Genomic DNA, 16,090 nt, shown 5'->3' with positions numbered 1-16,090 from the left:
TTTTTTAGACTGATGACGACTCTGCACCTTCTCCTAAACAGAGTGGTCAATCACTGGCAAAGGAAAGGAAGCAGTTTGCAAATAGAAGTAGTGCGAGAGCACTGTGCAGAATTTTTGGAGTCTTTTCCTCCGTTAGAAAGTAAAAGTTTCTAAAGAGAGTATAACTTGGGATAAGGAAAGGAAGCAGCCTGCAAATAGAAACAGTGCGAGAGCACTGTGCAGAATTTCTGAAGTCTTTTCCTCCGTTAGAAAGTAAAAGTTTCTAAAGAGAGTATAACTTGCATCCCAGAGTACTATTTGAAAAAACATATACAGGCAAATTCCAACATAAAGATTAATTGAGTAATACAAATACAAGTTTTTAGTGTCTCTCTAACTAGACTGAAAAACAGAGGCAAAAGTGGGCTGAGTGCTCTTCCCAAGGGAAAAGTATCTGAATATGTGCTGTTTATAGCACAGAAGGTCTGGTACAATGCCGAGATCCATGAGAAAAAAATTAGGGCTCAGATCACCCACTGGACAGCAGCAAACAAAGAGTTACTCCATACAACTGAAAGCTTTCTCTGCATTGATAGCAAGCAATACCACAGGGATGACTCAGGAGTGTGCACAGTATGTAAGATTCACCAGTCTCCTCATACTATCACCAGAAGAGGTAAATAGTGGTTAAACCTCTAGGCTAATATTTTGATGTCTAAATTGAGTGATGAGATTCAATGGTATGAGATACACTGTTAAGGGTCTGTTTGTGCTTTATGAATACCAATAATGGCCATCCCTTTCATGGTGTTTGACAGGGTATCCCCTTTGAGTATAGAATTAAACAGTTGAGTCAATATAGGTGCTAATATCCTGGAGAATGCCTTATAAAAATGGGCCATAAAGCAGTCTAATCTGGGGGTCTTGTTTACCTTAAGGCTCTTCATCGTTGCCAACACTTCATCCTCAGAAATTATGCTCTCTAAACTAGCTATCTGTTCTCCCAGTTTAGGAAGAGGCAGATTATCCCAAAGAAGCTTTTTAATGCAACAGGGAAGGCAGAGAGTTGGGGGGTGGGGGCGTGTCAAGAAAACAGCAGGCACCACAATACTACTACCTAAACCACAGAGAGATTTAACGCAGCATGGCTCATGCGGTCCATATCTTTGTTGAATATAAACAATAAAGCATTATCAAAGATTTTGGCAAACAGGTTAGCTAGCTTTATGCCCAACTTCTTAGATGAGGACCAAGGCAGTTTTGTGCATGGGTATTATGTTGGGAATAATATCAGACAAGTGGCATCTTTGAAGTGGTGGGCTAAGATACCATCTGTACTAGCAACAAATCGACACAGAAGGCATTTCATTGCCTGAACTGGGCATTTATTTATTATGGAGGGCATTTTGCCATACTATGCAAAATGGAGCTGGGTCGTCAAGTCGCAGGAGGAATGTGAACGATTACAGGAGGACCTTGCGAGACTGGGAGAATGGGCGTGCAAGTGGCAGATGAAGTTCAATGTTGACAAGTGCAAAGTGATGCATGTGGGTAAGAGGAACCCGAATTATAGCTACGTCTTGCAAGGTTCCGCGTTAGGAGTTACGGATCAAGAAAGGGATCTGGGTGTCGTCGTCGATGATACGCTGAAACCTCAGTGTGCTGCTGCGGCTAGGAAAGCGAATAGAATGTTGGGTGTTATTAGGAAGGGTATGGAGTCCAGGTGTGCGGATGTTATAATGCCGTTGTATCGCTCCATGGTGCGACCGCACCTGGAGTATTGTGTTCAGTACTGGTCTCCGTATCTCAAAAAAGATATAGTAGAATTGGAAAAGGTACAGCGAAGGGCGACGAAAATGATAGTGGGGATGGGACGACTTTCCTATGAAGAGAGGCTGAGAAGGCTAGGGCTTTTCAGCTTGGAGAAGAGACGGCTGAGGGGAGATATGATAGAAGTGTATAAAATAATGAGTGGAATGGATCGGGTGGATGTGAAGCGACTGTTCACGCTATCCAAAAATACTAGGACTAGAGGGCATGAGTTGAAGCTACAGTGTGGTAAATTTAAAACGAATCGGAGAAAATTTTTCTTCACCCAACGTGTAATTAGACTCTGGAATTCGTTGCCGGAGAACGTGGTACGGGCGGTTAGCTTGACGGAGTTTAAAAAGGGGTTAGATAGATTCCTAAAGGACAAGTCCATAGACCGCTATTAAATGGACTTGGAAAAATTCCGCATTTTTAGGTATAACTTGTCTGGAATGTTTTTACGTTTGGGGAGCGTGCCAGGTGCCCTTGACCTGGATTGGCCACTGTCGGTGACAGGATGCTGGGCTAGATGGACCTTTGGTCTTTCCCAGTATGGCACTACTTATGTACTTATGTACTTATATGAGTTTTACAGATGGATCAAGGCAATGTATACAAATCCTACAGCACAAGGTCAGGTGAATGGGAGGAGTACTCACAAGAAATATTTTTTAGAAAGGGGGACATGACGTGGAAGGAAGTGATGTCAGCCTCCTAGATGACCGGGTAGGGCTGAGCTCCTACACCTCATCTGATTATATAGCAGTAATCCCTTGGAGATGGGGCTCCCACAGAGCCTAATTGTTGGCAACACACAGAGAACAGTGAGCCAATGGTGCAAAAAGCTAAAATTAGCATCATGAAGGAGGCACTCTGTCAATTTTGGCGGTCAGGTAGTGAATCACAGCCTGAAATCGAGGAGTATTTCAGGGAGTGACTACCAAACTACAGCACTTCCTGCAAGAGCTGCAGGATGAATTTAAGGAGATGAGGGTATTATTACAGTGAAAATTGATACACTTAAAAAGACACTTGCGTGATTTGGGCTCGAGGGTTGAAGGTTTTCAAAACCATGGCAGTTTGGGGAACCCCCCAAATTTTTTTTGGGGGGGGAGGAGAGTTTAAGATTAGTTTGTTTGCAGATGATGTCTTATTATTATTGTCCTCCCCCATAACTACTCTTCCGAATTAAAAACCAGAGATAGAGGCCTATTCTAAAGCATCTCAGTTTAAAATAAACATGGGAAGAATGGAGGCCTTTAATCTCACATTGCTGGATACAACTTTTAATTTGCTGAAAACATCCTTTCCCTTTAGGTGGGTGCAGAGGAGCATGAAATATCTGGAGGAGTGGTTCACAGGAACTTACTGAAAGCTGTTTGATGCTAATTACCAAAGCTGCTTGGTATAGTGAGAAATGACTTAGCACGTTGGAAGGAATTGATACTTTCTTGGTTTAAAAGAATTGTCACTGTGAAAACGAACATTTTACCTAGGACTTCTTTATTTCAAATGCTGCCTATATCTGTGCCAAAGCAATATCTTACTACCCTTCAAGAAAGTATATTGAAATTTATTTGGGAGGATGGGATAAGCACCCTAGGGTCCCTAGGAAAATACTATTTTGGGATAGGAAAAAAGGGGGCCTGGGTGTGCTTCATTAGGGGTTGTATTATAGGGTGGTGCAGTCAAGGGCTGCTATTGAGTGATTTCAAAATCATCCATATAAACTTTGGATTCACTTGGAACAGATGTTGGTGGGATCAATCCCATTAAGGCAGACATGAGGAAGCCACTGCTAGCTCTGTGATCACTAGCACGGAATATTGTTACTATTTGGCTTTCCGCCAGGTACCTGTGACCTGGATTGGCCACTGTTAGAAACAGGATACTGGGCTAGATGGACCATTTGTCTGACCCTGTATGGCTATTCTTAAGTGGCTTCCACAAAGATGTCACTCAGTGGGAATTGAGGTGTGCCCAACAAGCACACATACATTAAAAAGCTGGGATGGTATGAGCGCAAGAGCAGATTTTCAGTTATCACATCATATGACCTTTCTGTTTAATCCCATGCTTGGGCTGGGGATGACTTCTGGTGTCTTTTAGCACTGGGAGTTTCAACTATTAGCGAGATGGGAGCAAATTATAGAGGTCTCAGAAGTAGTACCTTCTGACATCTTGGTATGTAATATCAGGTTCCTCGGGAGCATCAATTTGCATATTGCCAGGTGGTCCATTTCCTAAAGGGTAAGTCCATCAAATCACATTTGGAGGGGGAAGTTCTGTTTTGGAAGAAATACGTGAGGATTTTGTATTTACTAGGCATCTAAGTTGCTGCATTATATAGATATCTACGAGATCTGGCTCGCCCGGATCTGCAGGATAGGCAGAAATAGGAGAGGGATTTGAGTATTGGTTATGAACCTCTAGAATGGGGAGCTACGGAACCAGCGCTGGCAAAAGTTACAATGGCTGCCAATTTGCAAGAGAATAATGTAAAGCTAATGTATCAATATTACTTAATACTGGACAGGACAGCAAGATGTAATGGAGCAATTTGACAAACTGAAGAGTAGCAAATTGCCTGGACTGGATGGTATTCAATCCAGAGAACTGATAGAATTGAAAAATGAACTTCCAGGGCTATTGTTAGTATTTCCAGAAGATTGGAGGGTGATCATTGTAACACCAATTTTTAAAAAGAGTTCCAGAGGGGATATGGGAAATTATAGACTGGTGAGCCTGATGTCGGTGTTGGGCAAAATGGTAGAGACTATTCTAAAGAACAATATTACAGAGCATATACATAAGAATGGATTAATGAAAAAGCCAACTGGATTTAGTCAAGGGAAATCTTGCTTCACTAATCTACTATATGTGGATAAAGGTGAGCCAGTCGATATTGTATATCTGGATTTTGAAAAGACATTTGACAACGTACCTCATGAAAGACTCCTGAGGAAAATAGAAAGTCATGGGATAGGAGGTACTGTGGATTAAAAACTGGTTGAAAGATAGAAAACAGAGTAGGGCTAAATGGTTAGTATTCTCAATGGAGAAGAGAAGATAGTGAGGTTCCCCAAGGGTTTGTGCTGAGACTGCTGCTTTTTAACATATTTATAAATGATCTAGAGATGGAAATAACTAGTGAGGTAATTAAATTTGCTGATGACACAAAGTTATTCAAAGTTGTTAAATCACAAGCAGATTGTGAAAAATTGCAAGAGGACCTTACAAGACTGGGAGACTGGGCATCCAAATGGCAGATGACGTTTAGTGTGAGCAACTGCAAAATGATGAATGTGGGAAAGAGGAGCCCAAACTATAGATACGTGATGCAAGGTTCCACATTAGGAGTCAATGCCCAGGAAAAGGAAATAGGAGTCATAGATGATACGGTGAAATCCTCTGTTCTGGGTCCGATTCTGTTTAATATATTTGTGAGAGACAATTCTGGTGGGTTACAGATGGGAGTAACTAGTGAGGTAATCAAGCCTGCTGATGACACAAAGTTATTCAAAGTTGTTAAATTGCAAGAGGATTGTGAAAATTTGCAACTGCTCACTTTCTTTTCCTCTATGAGCAGATTCCATATTCTACCACCCTCTGTCGCCTGTCGGTCAACCAGTATCCAATCCAATTCACTACTTTGGGTTCTAAGCTCAGCCTTCTCAGCTATTCATGAGTCTTCTGTGAGGACTCAGTGTGCTGCTGCGGCTAGGAAAGCGAATAGAATGTTGGGTGTTATTAGGAAGGGTATGGAGTCCAGGTGTGCGGATGTTATAATGCCGTTGTATCGCTCCATGGTGCGACCGCACCTGGAGTATTGTGTTCAGTACTGGTCTCCGTATCTCAAAAAAGATATAGTAGAATTGGAAAAGGTACAGCGAAGGGCGACGAAAATGATAGTGGGGATGGGACGACTTTCCTATGAAGTCCTATGAAGAGAGGCTGAGAAGGCTAGGGCTTTTCAGCTTGGAGAAGAGACGGCTGAGGGGAGATATGATAGAAGTGTATAAAATAATGAGTGGAATGGAATGGATCGGGTGGATGTGAAGCGACTGTTCACGCTATCCAAAAATACTAGGACTAGAGGGCATGAGTTGAAGCTACAGTGTGGTAAATTTAAAACGAATCGGAGAAAATTTTTCTTCACCCAACGTGTAATTAGACTCTGGAATTCATTGCCGGAGAACGTGGTACGGGCGGTTAGCTTGACGGAGTTTAAAAAGGGGTTAGATAGATTCCTAAAGGACAAGTCCATAGACCGCTATTAAATGGACTGGAAAAATTCCTCATTTTTAGGTATAACTTGTCTGGAATGTTTTTACGTTTGGGGAGCGTGCCAGGTGCCCTTGACCTGGATTGGCCACTGTCGGTGACAGGATGCTGGGCTAGATGGACCTTTGGTCTTTCCCAGTATGGCACTACTTATGTACTTATGAACTGTATCAAAGGCTTTGCTGAAATCCAAGTAGATTACATCTAGTGCATGTCCTTTAGCCAGTTCTTTGGTCACCCAGTCAAAGAAGTCAATCAGATTTGGCAAGATTTTCTTTTGGTAAAGCCATGTCAAATCCTGCAATCTGTTGGCTTCTAGTTAAATATCCTTTCCTTCAGCAGCAACTCCATTATTTTTCCTATCACCAATATGAGGCTTAACGGGCTGTAGTTTCCCACCTCTTCCCTGATGTGGTCCCCGCTTTTGTGAAGAGGGACCACATCAGCTCGTCTCCAGACTAGAGGAACTTCTCTGGTCTCTAAAGACATATAAAATAAATCCTTAAGAGGTCCCACCAGGCTCCCTCAGTATCCTGGGATGTATCCCACAGCTTTGTCCACTGCCAGATTTTCAAGCTGCTTATAAATACTTTTTTCTGTGAACGGTGCAATATTTACTCCATTCCCAGATATACCTTCGGCAGACAACCGAAGTCCTTCTGCAGGACTCTCTTTCGTGAACACAGAAGAGAAGTATTTGTTCAGCACATTTGCTTTATCCTCATCACTCTCGATAACACCATTCTCAGCATCTTTCAGTCTTACAATTCCATTCCTATCTTTTCTCCTTTCCCCAAATATATCTGAAAAAGGTCTCGTCACCTCTCTTTACATCTTTAGCCATTTTTTTCTTTCGCCTGCGCTTTTGCTAGCTGTATTTCCCTCTTGACAGGAAGGCGGTAGAACTAGAGGACATGAATTGAGGTTGAAGGGGGGCAGACTCAGGACTAATGTCAGGAAGTATTTTTTCACAGAGACGGTGGTGGATATGTGGATGCCCTTCTGCGGGAGGTGGTGGAGATGAAAACGGTAATGGAATTCAAACATGTGTGGGATAAACACAAAGGAATCCTGTTTAGAAGGAATGGTTTCGTGGAATCTTAGTGGCGATTGGGTGGCGACGCCAGTAATTGGGAAACAAAAGGGGAGCTGGGCAGACTTCTACGGTCTATGCCCTGATCGTGACTGAATAGATAGAGATGGGCTGGAGTGTAAATTTGAAAGGGCTTTGACATTAGCTTCAGAACTTAGTACAAGAACAGTGCTGGGCAGACTTCTATGGTCTATGCCCTGAGAAAGGCAAGGACAAATCAAACTCGGGTATACATATAAAGTATCTTGTTGGTCAGACTGGATAGACCGTACAGGTCTTCATCTGCCGTCATTTATTATGTTACTATGTTGACTTCTTTGAGTTTAAGTCGATAATCTTATCTGCGATCCTCCTGTTGCATTCTTCTGTATTTCTTGAACAAAGCCTCTTTTGCCCTTATTTTTTCAGCCACCTGTTTGGAGAATCATATAGGCTTCCTGTTTCTCTTGTTTTTGTTACTTTCCTTGTATAAAGATCAGTTGCCATAGGTATAGCAGCTTTCAGTTTGGACCACTGCACTTCCACTTCACCCACGCCATCAGCTCCTCCTTCAGGTATTCCCCCATTTTACGAACATCTGAAATCCAGTACGTTGAGTCTTGTGCGGCTGCACTCCGCTTTTGCGTCTTATATCAAACCATATTGTGTGATGATCGCTTTTGCCCAGGTGGGTACCAATGTTTCCTCTAAGGAGTGCACTGGTGTGTGCAAATTTATTTTCGTGCGAGCAACAAGTTTTAAAAACCAACAATTTTTGAGCACCAGTATTAGCAATGCATATCTGTATATAGCACAAAAAAATCATTTTTTTGTGATGAAACCATGTAAAATCTGTGAGTGATGCTCCTAAATTGTATGAGAAATAGTTCATGAGCTCCGCTTAGAGGGAACATTGGTGGGTACCCTGCTGTACATTTGAAGCACTTCTTCCACTTGTGAGCACTAGATCCAGCGTCAACCCTTCCCTCGTGAATTCTGTCACCATTTGTCTCAACAAGGCACTTTGACAGGCAGCCACGATCTCTGTACTTCTTTCTGATTTTGCTGACAGGATGTCCCAATCCACATCAGGCAAGCTAAATCTCCAGCAACAGAGCTTCCCCTTTCATACCAAGCTTATTGATATCTACCAGATCCTTGTCCAGCTTCTCCATTTGTACTGGAGGTCTGCTGATAACACCCGTGTGGATAAATGTTCCATCTTCTCTTTCCAGAGTGATCCATATAGCTTCTTCCTTTCCCCAGGTCCCCTGCATTTCAGCCACTCTGATATTATTTTTCACATGCAGTACCACTCTTCCACCTTTTTGGCCTTCCCTATCCTTCCTATCAAGATTATAACCCGGTATGGTTGCATCCCATTTATAAGAGTCATTGAACCATGTCTCTGTAATAGCAATAATATCCAAGTCTTCTTCAAACATCAGGGCTTACAGATCTTGAACCTTTTTACTTATGCTACAAGCATTTGTGCTCATTGCTTTCCACGTGTTATTAAGTGCCTTTAGATGGTTACTACCCCAACTGCTGTCATGTTTTTGCTGCGGGTGACTCTCTGAATTCCCTTTCTTCCTATTGTCACCCCCACCCTCTAGTTTAAATGTCTAGAATTATACTGTCTGAATTTCTCACCAAGGATCCTTTTTCCCAACTAGGGCCCTTTAGCTTGGAGAAGAGACAGCTGAGGGGATATATGATAGAGGTCTATAAAATAACAAGTGGAATGGAATGGGTAAATGTCAAATCACCCGTTTAGTCTTTCCAAAAATACTAGGACTAGGGGGCATGCAGTGAAGCTACAAAGTAGTAAATTTAAAAAGAATCGGGAAAAAAAATTTCTTCACTCAATGTGTAATTAAAAGCTAGCCGAAAAGATATAGCCCATCATTACAATACAAACTATGATTTTGCCATGTACTGCCCCATCCTCCTATGTAACTGAAACCTTCTTCTTTACACCAGGAGACTGAGAGAACCCAGGACCAGGAAGAGGTACAATTTTGTACATCTTTAGGGAAAAGAGATGACGTCTGTTTCTAGAAGAAACTGCCAGGTCGAAAAAAAAAAAGTGAAAAGGAAAAAATTCCATTTCTTAAAAAATTTTTGAGCTGTGTTTAAAGTTTTTCTAAACATACTTCCACCTCTGGTAATAGCTTATCCTCTCTCTTTGCAGAACCCAGAATAGCCCCACCTCCAGTGATGACTTTCCAGGTTGGCACGCAAGTTCTCTCTGTTCATGCAATTTACAATAGCACAGATATGCTGTATTATTATTAGGATTTATTTACCGCCCTTTTGAAGGAATTCACTCAAGGCGGTGTACAGTAAGATTATAGTAACATAGTAAATGACGGCAGAAAAAGACCTGCACGGTCCATCCAGTCTGCCCAACAAGATAAACTCATATGTGCTACTTTTTGTGTATACCTTACCTTGATATGTACCTGTCCTTTTCAGGGCACAGACCATGTAAGTAGATCAAACATGAGCAGTAGACAATTATAGCAGTAATTCAAAAACAATACAAAGTATGGCATGGTATACTACTTGCAATGACAACACAATATGTACTAGAACATTATAATTGGTAGTGAGGGGTAAGGCAAAGTTGTAACATATAGATGAGTAAGAAAGTAGGAAGAATTAGAAAGTAAGGTGATTCATTTGAAGAAAGTTGCACATGAGGTCAGAGAGATGGTTAAATATTATCTCAGCTAGGGTAGGAGTGGATAAACATGTCCCGCTGCAGTATGTGCAGCCTGAGTCAATCCTTGTGTGTGTGTGTGTGAGTGAGACTAACAAGTTAGTTACTTCTTCCATTAAAGGCTTGGTTGAAAAGCCAAGCTTTCACCTGCTTCCTGAAGTACAGGTAGTCTTGTGTTAAGCGCAGCCTTTCAGGCAATGCATTCCAGAGTGTGGGAGCTACTCCGGAGAAGGCTCGCTTGCTGGTATCACATCGTGTAATGTCTTTTGGAGAGGGTGTAGTTACTGAAAGTCCTTGGGAGGACCTTAGTGTCCCTGGCGGTGTGTGGAGGATCATCCTATTCTTCAGATACTCGAGGCCATTTCCTTTCAGGGCCCTGAAGATCAGACATAGAATACTGATGATGTGGACAGCATAAGAGGTAGCAGCAGATCAGGCAAAATCCAGAGTTAAGGCAGGGTAACAAAGGATGGTGGGAGTCAACAGAAGCAGCAGGGATACAGTTAAAACAGGACTAGTTCCTGCAATTCTGCAGCAAGCAAGTGCTTCTATTAAGCAGTCCAAGAATCACTACTCCCCCTGCCCTCCAGAGTTCTGCTCCCGATCCCCAGATTTATAAGAGATTTTGAACTGTAAACAATACAGTACAACTTTTCAGCAGGTGACAAGCTTGTGTGCCTTACCTGAAATACCCTAGATGATACTGTGTCTGGCTGTCCCCAACAATAAGGGTCTGAAACTCTGGAGGATCATAGAAAAATCTCCAGTGGAGGTTATAGTTCAACTGGGATGCATTTTTTGCTGTTTTGTATTTTCCAGAGAGGATATCATAAGGACCAACCAGCTGAAGCCCCAGACTTGATTTCAGTGCATCTGCAAGACAGAGGAAAACCATGAATGTCAAAAGAAGCAGTTTTAACATGAACACCAATGGTAGTAAGTCAGACATCTTTTCCGGCTTCTCCTACATAAGCGCACAACTATGGAATGGCCTCCCAAAAGCGGTGAAAACAATCCATGATCACCTGAACTTCAGGACATCACTAAAAACCAACGTCTTCAAAAAGGCCTAGACCCCAACGGCCCAACGTAAACCTCTTCACCCAGGAACATAACATTACTAATGATTGTACTGGACATCATGCAATCTTCATCCCTTCCGATCCTCCACATATACCTCATTTGATCACTATACAACCTTGTATTTGTTATTAACCGACTGGGCAAGCGCCTTTGACGGTACTATGCAAGCCACATTGAGCCTGCAAATAGGTGGGAAAATGTGGGGTATAAATGCAACAAATAAATAAAATAAATAAGGTAAGGGTTCTAAAGAAATCCTATGTCTATTCAAAGTCACTGTGGAACCACTGACAGATGACAAACATACAGTACAGCGACTATAGGCAAAATGTCCCTTGTTCAGCAAAGCAAGATTTCCAGTTACTTGTTGAAGATGAGAAAAAAAACCAAGTAAATCTCTCAGAGTTTTGCCTCTATTAAATGCAAATAGAGGCATCTCATAACATATAGTATGCAATTGTAAAATCTGCTAATATTTTAAAATAATGGAACATACCTTATAAATAGCTGGTGAATAACGCAACACACAGACTAAACAATTATCAGACTGTCTAGACTGTGGCAACATCAAATAAGTCCATTCTACCCACTGGGTATGTTTATAAGCCTTTTTAATAATATCTGGATAATCCCTTTCTTTACATTTCTGAAAAAAAAGGCTAGCTTGAAACTTGAAGTCCTCGATAGTGGAGCAGATCTGTCTTAATCTAAGAAACTGTCCCAGAGATATGCTCTCCCTAGGTTTGCAGGGATGTCAACTATCAAATTGTAAGAGTGTTCGTATCTGTGGATTTCCTAAAGATGGAAAACTGAAACTGTCCCTCTATCAACATAATCACTAAATACAAAAAATGAACTTGCTCCCTATCAAATACATTTCTAATTAGGACCACAAGAATTTAACCAAGCAAAAATTAAATGACGATCTTCCTCAGTCCCATTCCAAATTTAAAAAAAAAACATGATCAATAAATCTTTTCCACAAAGAAGCATGTTGCTGAAAAAGGGAGTTTGTCAAAAATGTTTTTTCAAAGTGGCCACATATAAATTGACGAAAGAGCAGATCCCAATGTGTAGTGCAGAAAACCTTTATCGCTAAGAGTACCCTATGAGGTCCATGTTTCGTCCACTAACGGGCTGTTTCAGGGGTATTGCAGTACACTTGTAAAAAGCACACTAATGCTTGCAGACATCCCTCCAAGCAATTACCTCAAAACGAGTTGCGCCAGCAAGTCTTAACCGTTTCTGTCATATGACACTGTCTGTTTGGAGCTGATCGGTTACTACCTGTTGGTGCAACTCATTTTGAGAGTAATAGAACTTGTTGTCCTCTGCTTCCATAAATCCTAGAAGTCGAGGACTGGCCTGAAACGGGTCTTAAGGGTGTCAATCGTGCTGCTTGACAAGAGTAGCAGCTTCTTGCATTTTATCTCTGAAGAGACTCTCTCCACAGCATGGCACATCAGGAAGCTGTTCCTGTACATCTGAGACTGAGTACGCCAATATCCCTGGAATGTGTGCACAATCCCTTCCACTTCCAAGAACACTGGTACCAATTGTTAAACCGCGGCTAGTTCAAGACCCAAACTCTTATTTCCCTAAGTTCCAACCTTGGGGCAATGTAAAAATAAGCAGGCTTTGCTTTGGGCAGAGGAAAAAAATATGACAGCTTGTACATCACACAAGAGAAAATCTTTAGTGGAAGCCTTTCTGCCTCCACTGCAGGCAAGGTCAGTAACATAGCATGGGCACTCATACTGCAGAAAGTAGGATGGCAGGGGCAATCCTTACCTAATGTACAAGAAGTACATACTAAAATTGTTTTTTTTCTTCATAATAAATATAAACAAGGTAATAATGATTCATATTGCAACCTACCACAGGGTTCTGTAGGACTGAGCTCAAGACAAAATTTCCAAAAGTGAAAAAAGTCTTCAGGAAGGAGAAGTTTATAGAGACTCTGCACCTCCTGCCGCAGGCTGTCTGGCACGTCTGCCAGTTCCAATCTTTTCTTCTTGGCATCTTTAGCCCCCTTCTCACACTGCAAGAACACCAGAGTAATTTTGTCAGATCTGTTGTTAAAATAAAAAAAAAAAAAAGGCCAATAAAGCTGGAAACTCGCAGACCTCTGAACATATAAATGAAACCAAACAATCAGTACCTGGTCATACTGGATAAGGAAGGAACTTATGTGCATCTACTTTTAGGCAAGTACCAAACCTTGTGTACACTATTTAGTGCTGGTCTGTACCACCATCGAATTAGAACCCTGTAAAGAATTTTACACAGCAACACAAATTTCATAACTGTCTTCACTGTATCGAGTCTCCTTCATCTCTCTCCATCTTTCATAGCCACCTTTATCTTTTGTTTTAGTATCCATCTCTTCTTATCCCAATTCTCACCCTATCACTTTCCTTCGATTCTATCTCCTTGGTCTTCAGAACATACTCTCACCACTACCATATACCCACCACCCCTCAAAAATAAATCCAAAATACAATGTCTGACCATCTCCCTTCCCATTTGCTTCCAAACAATTCAGTACCTGGTATACATCAATTCCCCCAAGTCTGCCCAGTTATTCTATCCACACAGAATACATTCTAATTCTTAGCTATTGTGCAACAAGTTCTAAGATTTCTTCTTACCAAGACAATCCCTTTTTGTTTTCATCTCTTGTGCTGCTCCATCTTGGTAGAAGAGCGTATAAGATCCCTACTTGGTCTCCTCCAACATTAAAGTTTCCCAGGCATAACCACAATGCACTGTAATAACCTAATTAACTAACAATGCAAATGTGCTTACTGTCAGAACATCCAGCCTCCTAGGTTCCCCAAGTAGCCTACCATTTGGATTTGACTACGTGAGCAGCTGGGTTTTTCAAAAGTCTTTCTAGTTTTTACATAACTTGCACACCAGACACACCTAGCAGCTTATTCTTCCAACACAGCCTGTCAAACCTTCTCATCACGACTTCCACCATTCCATACTAACAACTTTAGCATTCTGACATCCCCAACACTCACTGTTAACTCAGGTGACAGATGTGGCTTAAATATCTAAACACCTACCACTAGCTCATATTTGCTGCTATGTCTTCACTTTTAGCAACTAAGGGGCTAATGCAAAAAGGCCGCCGTTAAATACGGCAGCTGTGGTTGAAGTTACCGAGTTGCAAACAGTGACCAATCCACAAAGGGGATGGCATGCAAATGAGATGCAAAGGATCTCCTTTGTGCATCAGTTGCTGTTTGCGACTCAAACTGATTGTCACCACCATGGAGTTTTCTGAGTTGCATAGGGGGGCTCGAGAGGGGGGTCCACTGAACTCCAGTAGAACCTCTCTCAAGCCCCCCCCCCCCCCCGCGCAACTCAAAAAACTCCATGGTGGTGGTCTAGTGACCTCCCCACCCCAAAACTCCCTGTGGTCCAGTGGATCCCCTGGGCCCAAAAAAAATCCCTGGTGGCCCAGTGGACCCCCCCTCTCTAGAGCCACTCCTACCAAAAATCTTCATGGTGATTCAGTGACTCCCTACCCTCCCATCCACATACCTTTAGAGTTGGGGGCAGGAGCAACACCTCCTCCCTCCAGGCTCGCCTTATCAAAATGATGGCACCCAGGCCCTGCCAACTGCATTCTGGGATGCAATGGGAGGGGCTAAACCCCATATAAGGAAAAAAAAAAAACCTTATAAGGAGCTCTGTGTCACCATCTTGAGAAGGGTGGGCCCAGAGGGAGGGAGTCCACTGGACCACCAGGGATCTTTTGCTTAGGGAGGGTCACTGGACCACCAGAGAGGTTTTTAAAGGTTGGGTTGGGAGTCTGTGCACTGAGCATCTACCATGAGTCTGCACCTTGCACTATACAGTACAAGTAGACAGGTCCAGACCTCACATAAAATTCTGCACAGGTCTGTGCATTCCTTGGAATGTTATTTTTAATACTAATGAGCTCTTTGTAATGCATTTGCATAGGGTTGTCGGGGAATGTATGGGGAATGGTAAAAGGGACGCAGATCCCCTTTGTACAACTGAAGCTAAATAACGTTTGCTTTAGACAGACTACAACGTGTCTAAAGCAAACACTGCTGCAGGCACAGCAAGCTTGGCCCTAAGAGCTTAAGCCACGCCTTCTTAAACACTGTTACTATTTTATTTTGCACGACTCCCCCAGGATCTGGCATTTCCCCGGTCCTGTATGTCTCCCCTTCCCCTGTCCCTTGTGCAGTATCTCGCCCTCATTCTCAAACTCCCCACTTTTCCTTCTACCTTCAAACTTGTCATTGAGGTCACTGGCCGTAGCAGTGAATTCAGGTTACATGCGACGGAACTGAGCTTTCCTTCTCCCGCGTCTAGCCCGTCTCCGTAGCCGTAGAAGCAGTGATGAATTCAGGTTACATACGACAGAACTCAGCTCTCCCGCGTCTGCCTAGCTCCGAGGCAACTTCCTGTTTCCGGCTGTGGGCGGGCCGCGGGACAGAGGGAAGACTCCGGGGCACTTCAGGTTTAGGCAATGCCAATCTCTACTGTAGGCAGTGGGCACCCTTACCTCAATGACAAGTCCTGAAGGTAGGATGTGGAGGAGTTGGAGAAATGGCGGGCTGGGGGTAGGAGCTTGAGCGAGACACCAAACGAGGGTGTTAAGCGTCTGTTTCCTCCGGTTCGTTTCTCAATCTCACCGCTCTTACAGATTTTTATGCATCGATCGGGTCAGCTTGGACTTTGATGATATATCCCTTTGTTGAGGTTGTCTGGAAGCTGCCTGGAGGAAGGAATAAGGCTCCGTCCTTAGAAATCCCTAAGGAGAGAGTCCTGTCCCCCCCCCCCCCGTGGCCTGGTGTGTGCCCAGTAAGGGGGCAGCGCGAACCAGGGAAGCGTCTCTAATTGGATTGGTGCAATTGCACCCGAGTTTTTGGCCCTATATGCATACACTATATGTTCTCACACTTTGAATTTGTACGACATGCAAGACCTTCTGACGTCTTATAGCGTTGTTTTACTTTTGCGAGCTTAGAAAGGAGCATTTTTGAAAATAATTTCATAACGTAATCTCTGTGTGTGAGGCATGCTTTACATGTGGAAATGGCTTTTATAAAATTGAGTGTATATGCATGCACACCTAATAACGGCAGATA

General features: G+C 42.7%; 1 protein-coding gene across 2 annotated transcripts in view; it reads right to left on the bottom strand.

Moving 5' to 3' along the window:
* Nucleotides 1–15,407, bottom strand: part of LOC115462670 (histone PARylation factor 1) — a 50,381-nt gene extending 34,974 nt beyond the window's left edge. For both annotated transcript variants that reach the window (XM_030192668.1, XM_030192669.1), the window contains exons 1-3: nt 15,225–15,407; nt 12,831–12,993; nt 10,553–10,742 (exon numbers count right to left, since the gene is read on the bottom strand). In XM_030192668.1, coding sequence (XP_030048528.1) covers nt 10,553–10,742; nt 12,831–12,993; nt 15,225–15,239 — 368 coding nt within the window. In that variant the 5' untranslated portion in view covers nt 15,240–15,407. The remainder of the gene's footprint in view (nt 1–10,552; nt 10,743–12,830; nt 12,994–15,224) is intronic.
* Nucleotides 15,408–16,090: the final 683 nt, after the last annotated feature.

This window comes from Microcaecilia unicolor, chromosome 2, assembly GCF_901765095.1.
Source record: "Microcaecilia unicolor chromosome 2, aMicUni1.1, whole genome shotgun sequence".
Taxonomy (NCBI): Eukaryota; Metazoa; Chordata; class Amphibia; order Gymnophiona; family Siphonopidae; genus Microcaecilia; species Microcaecilia unicolor.
This window is presented reverse-complemented; position numbering and strand designations above follow the sequence as displayed.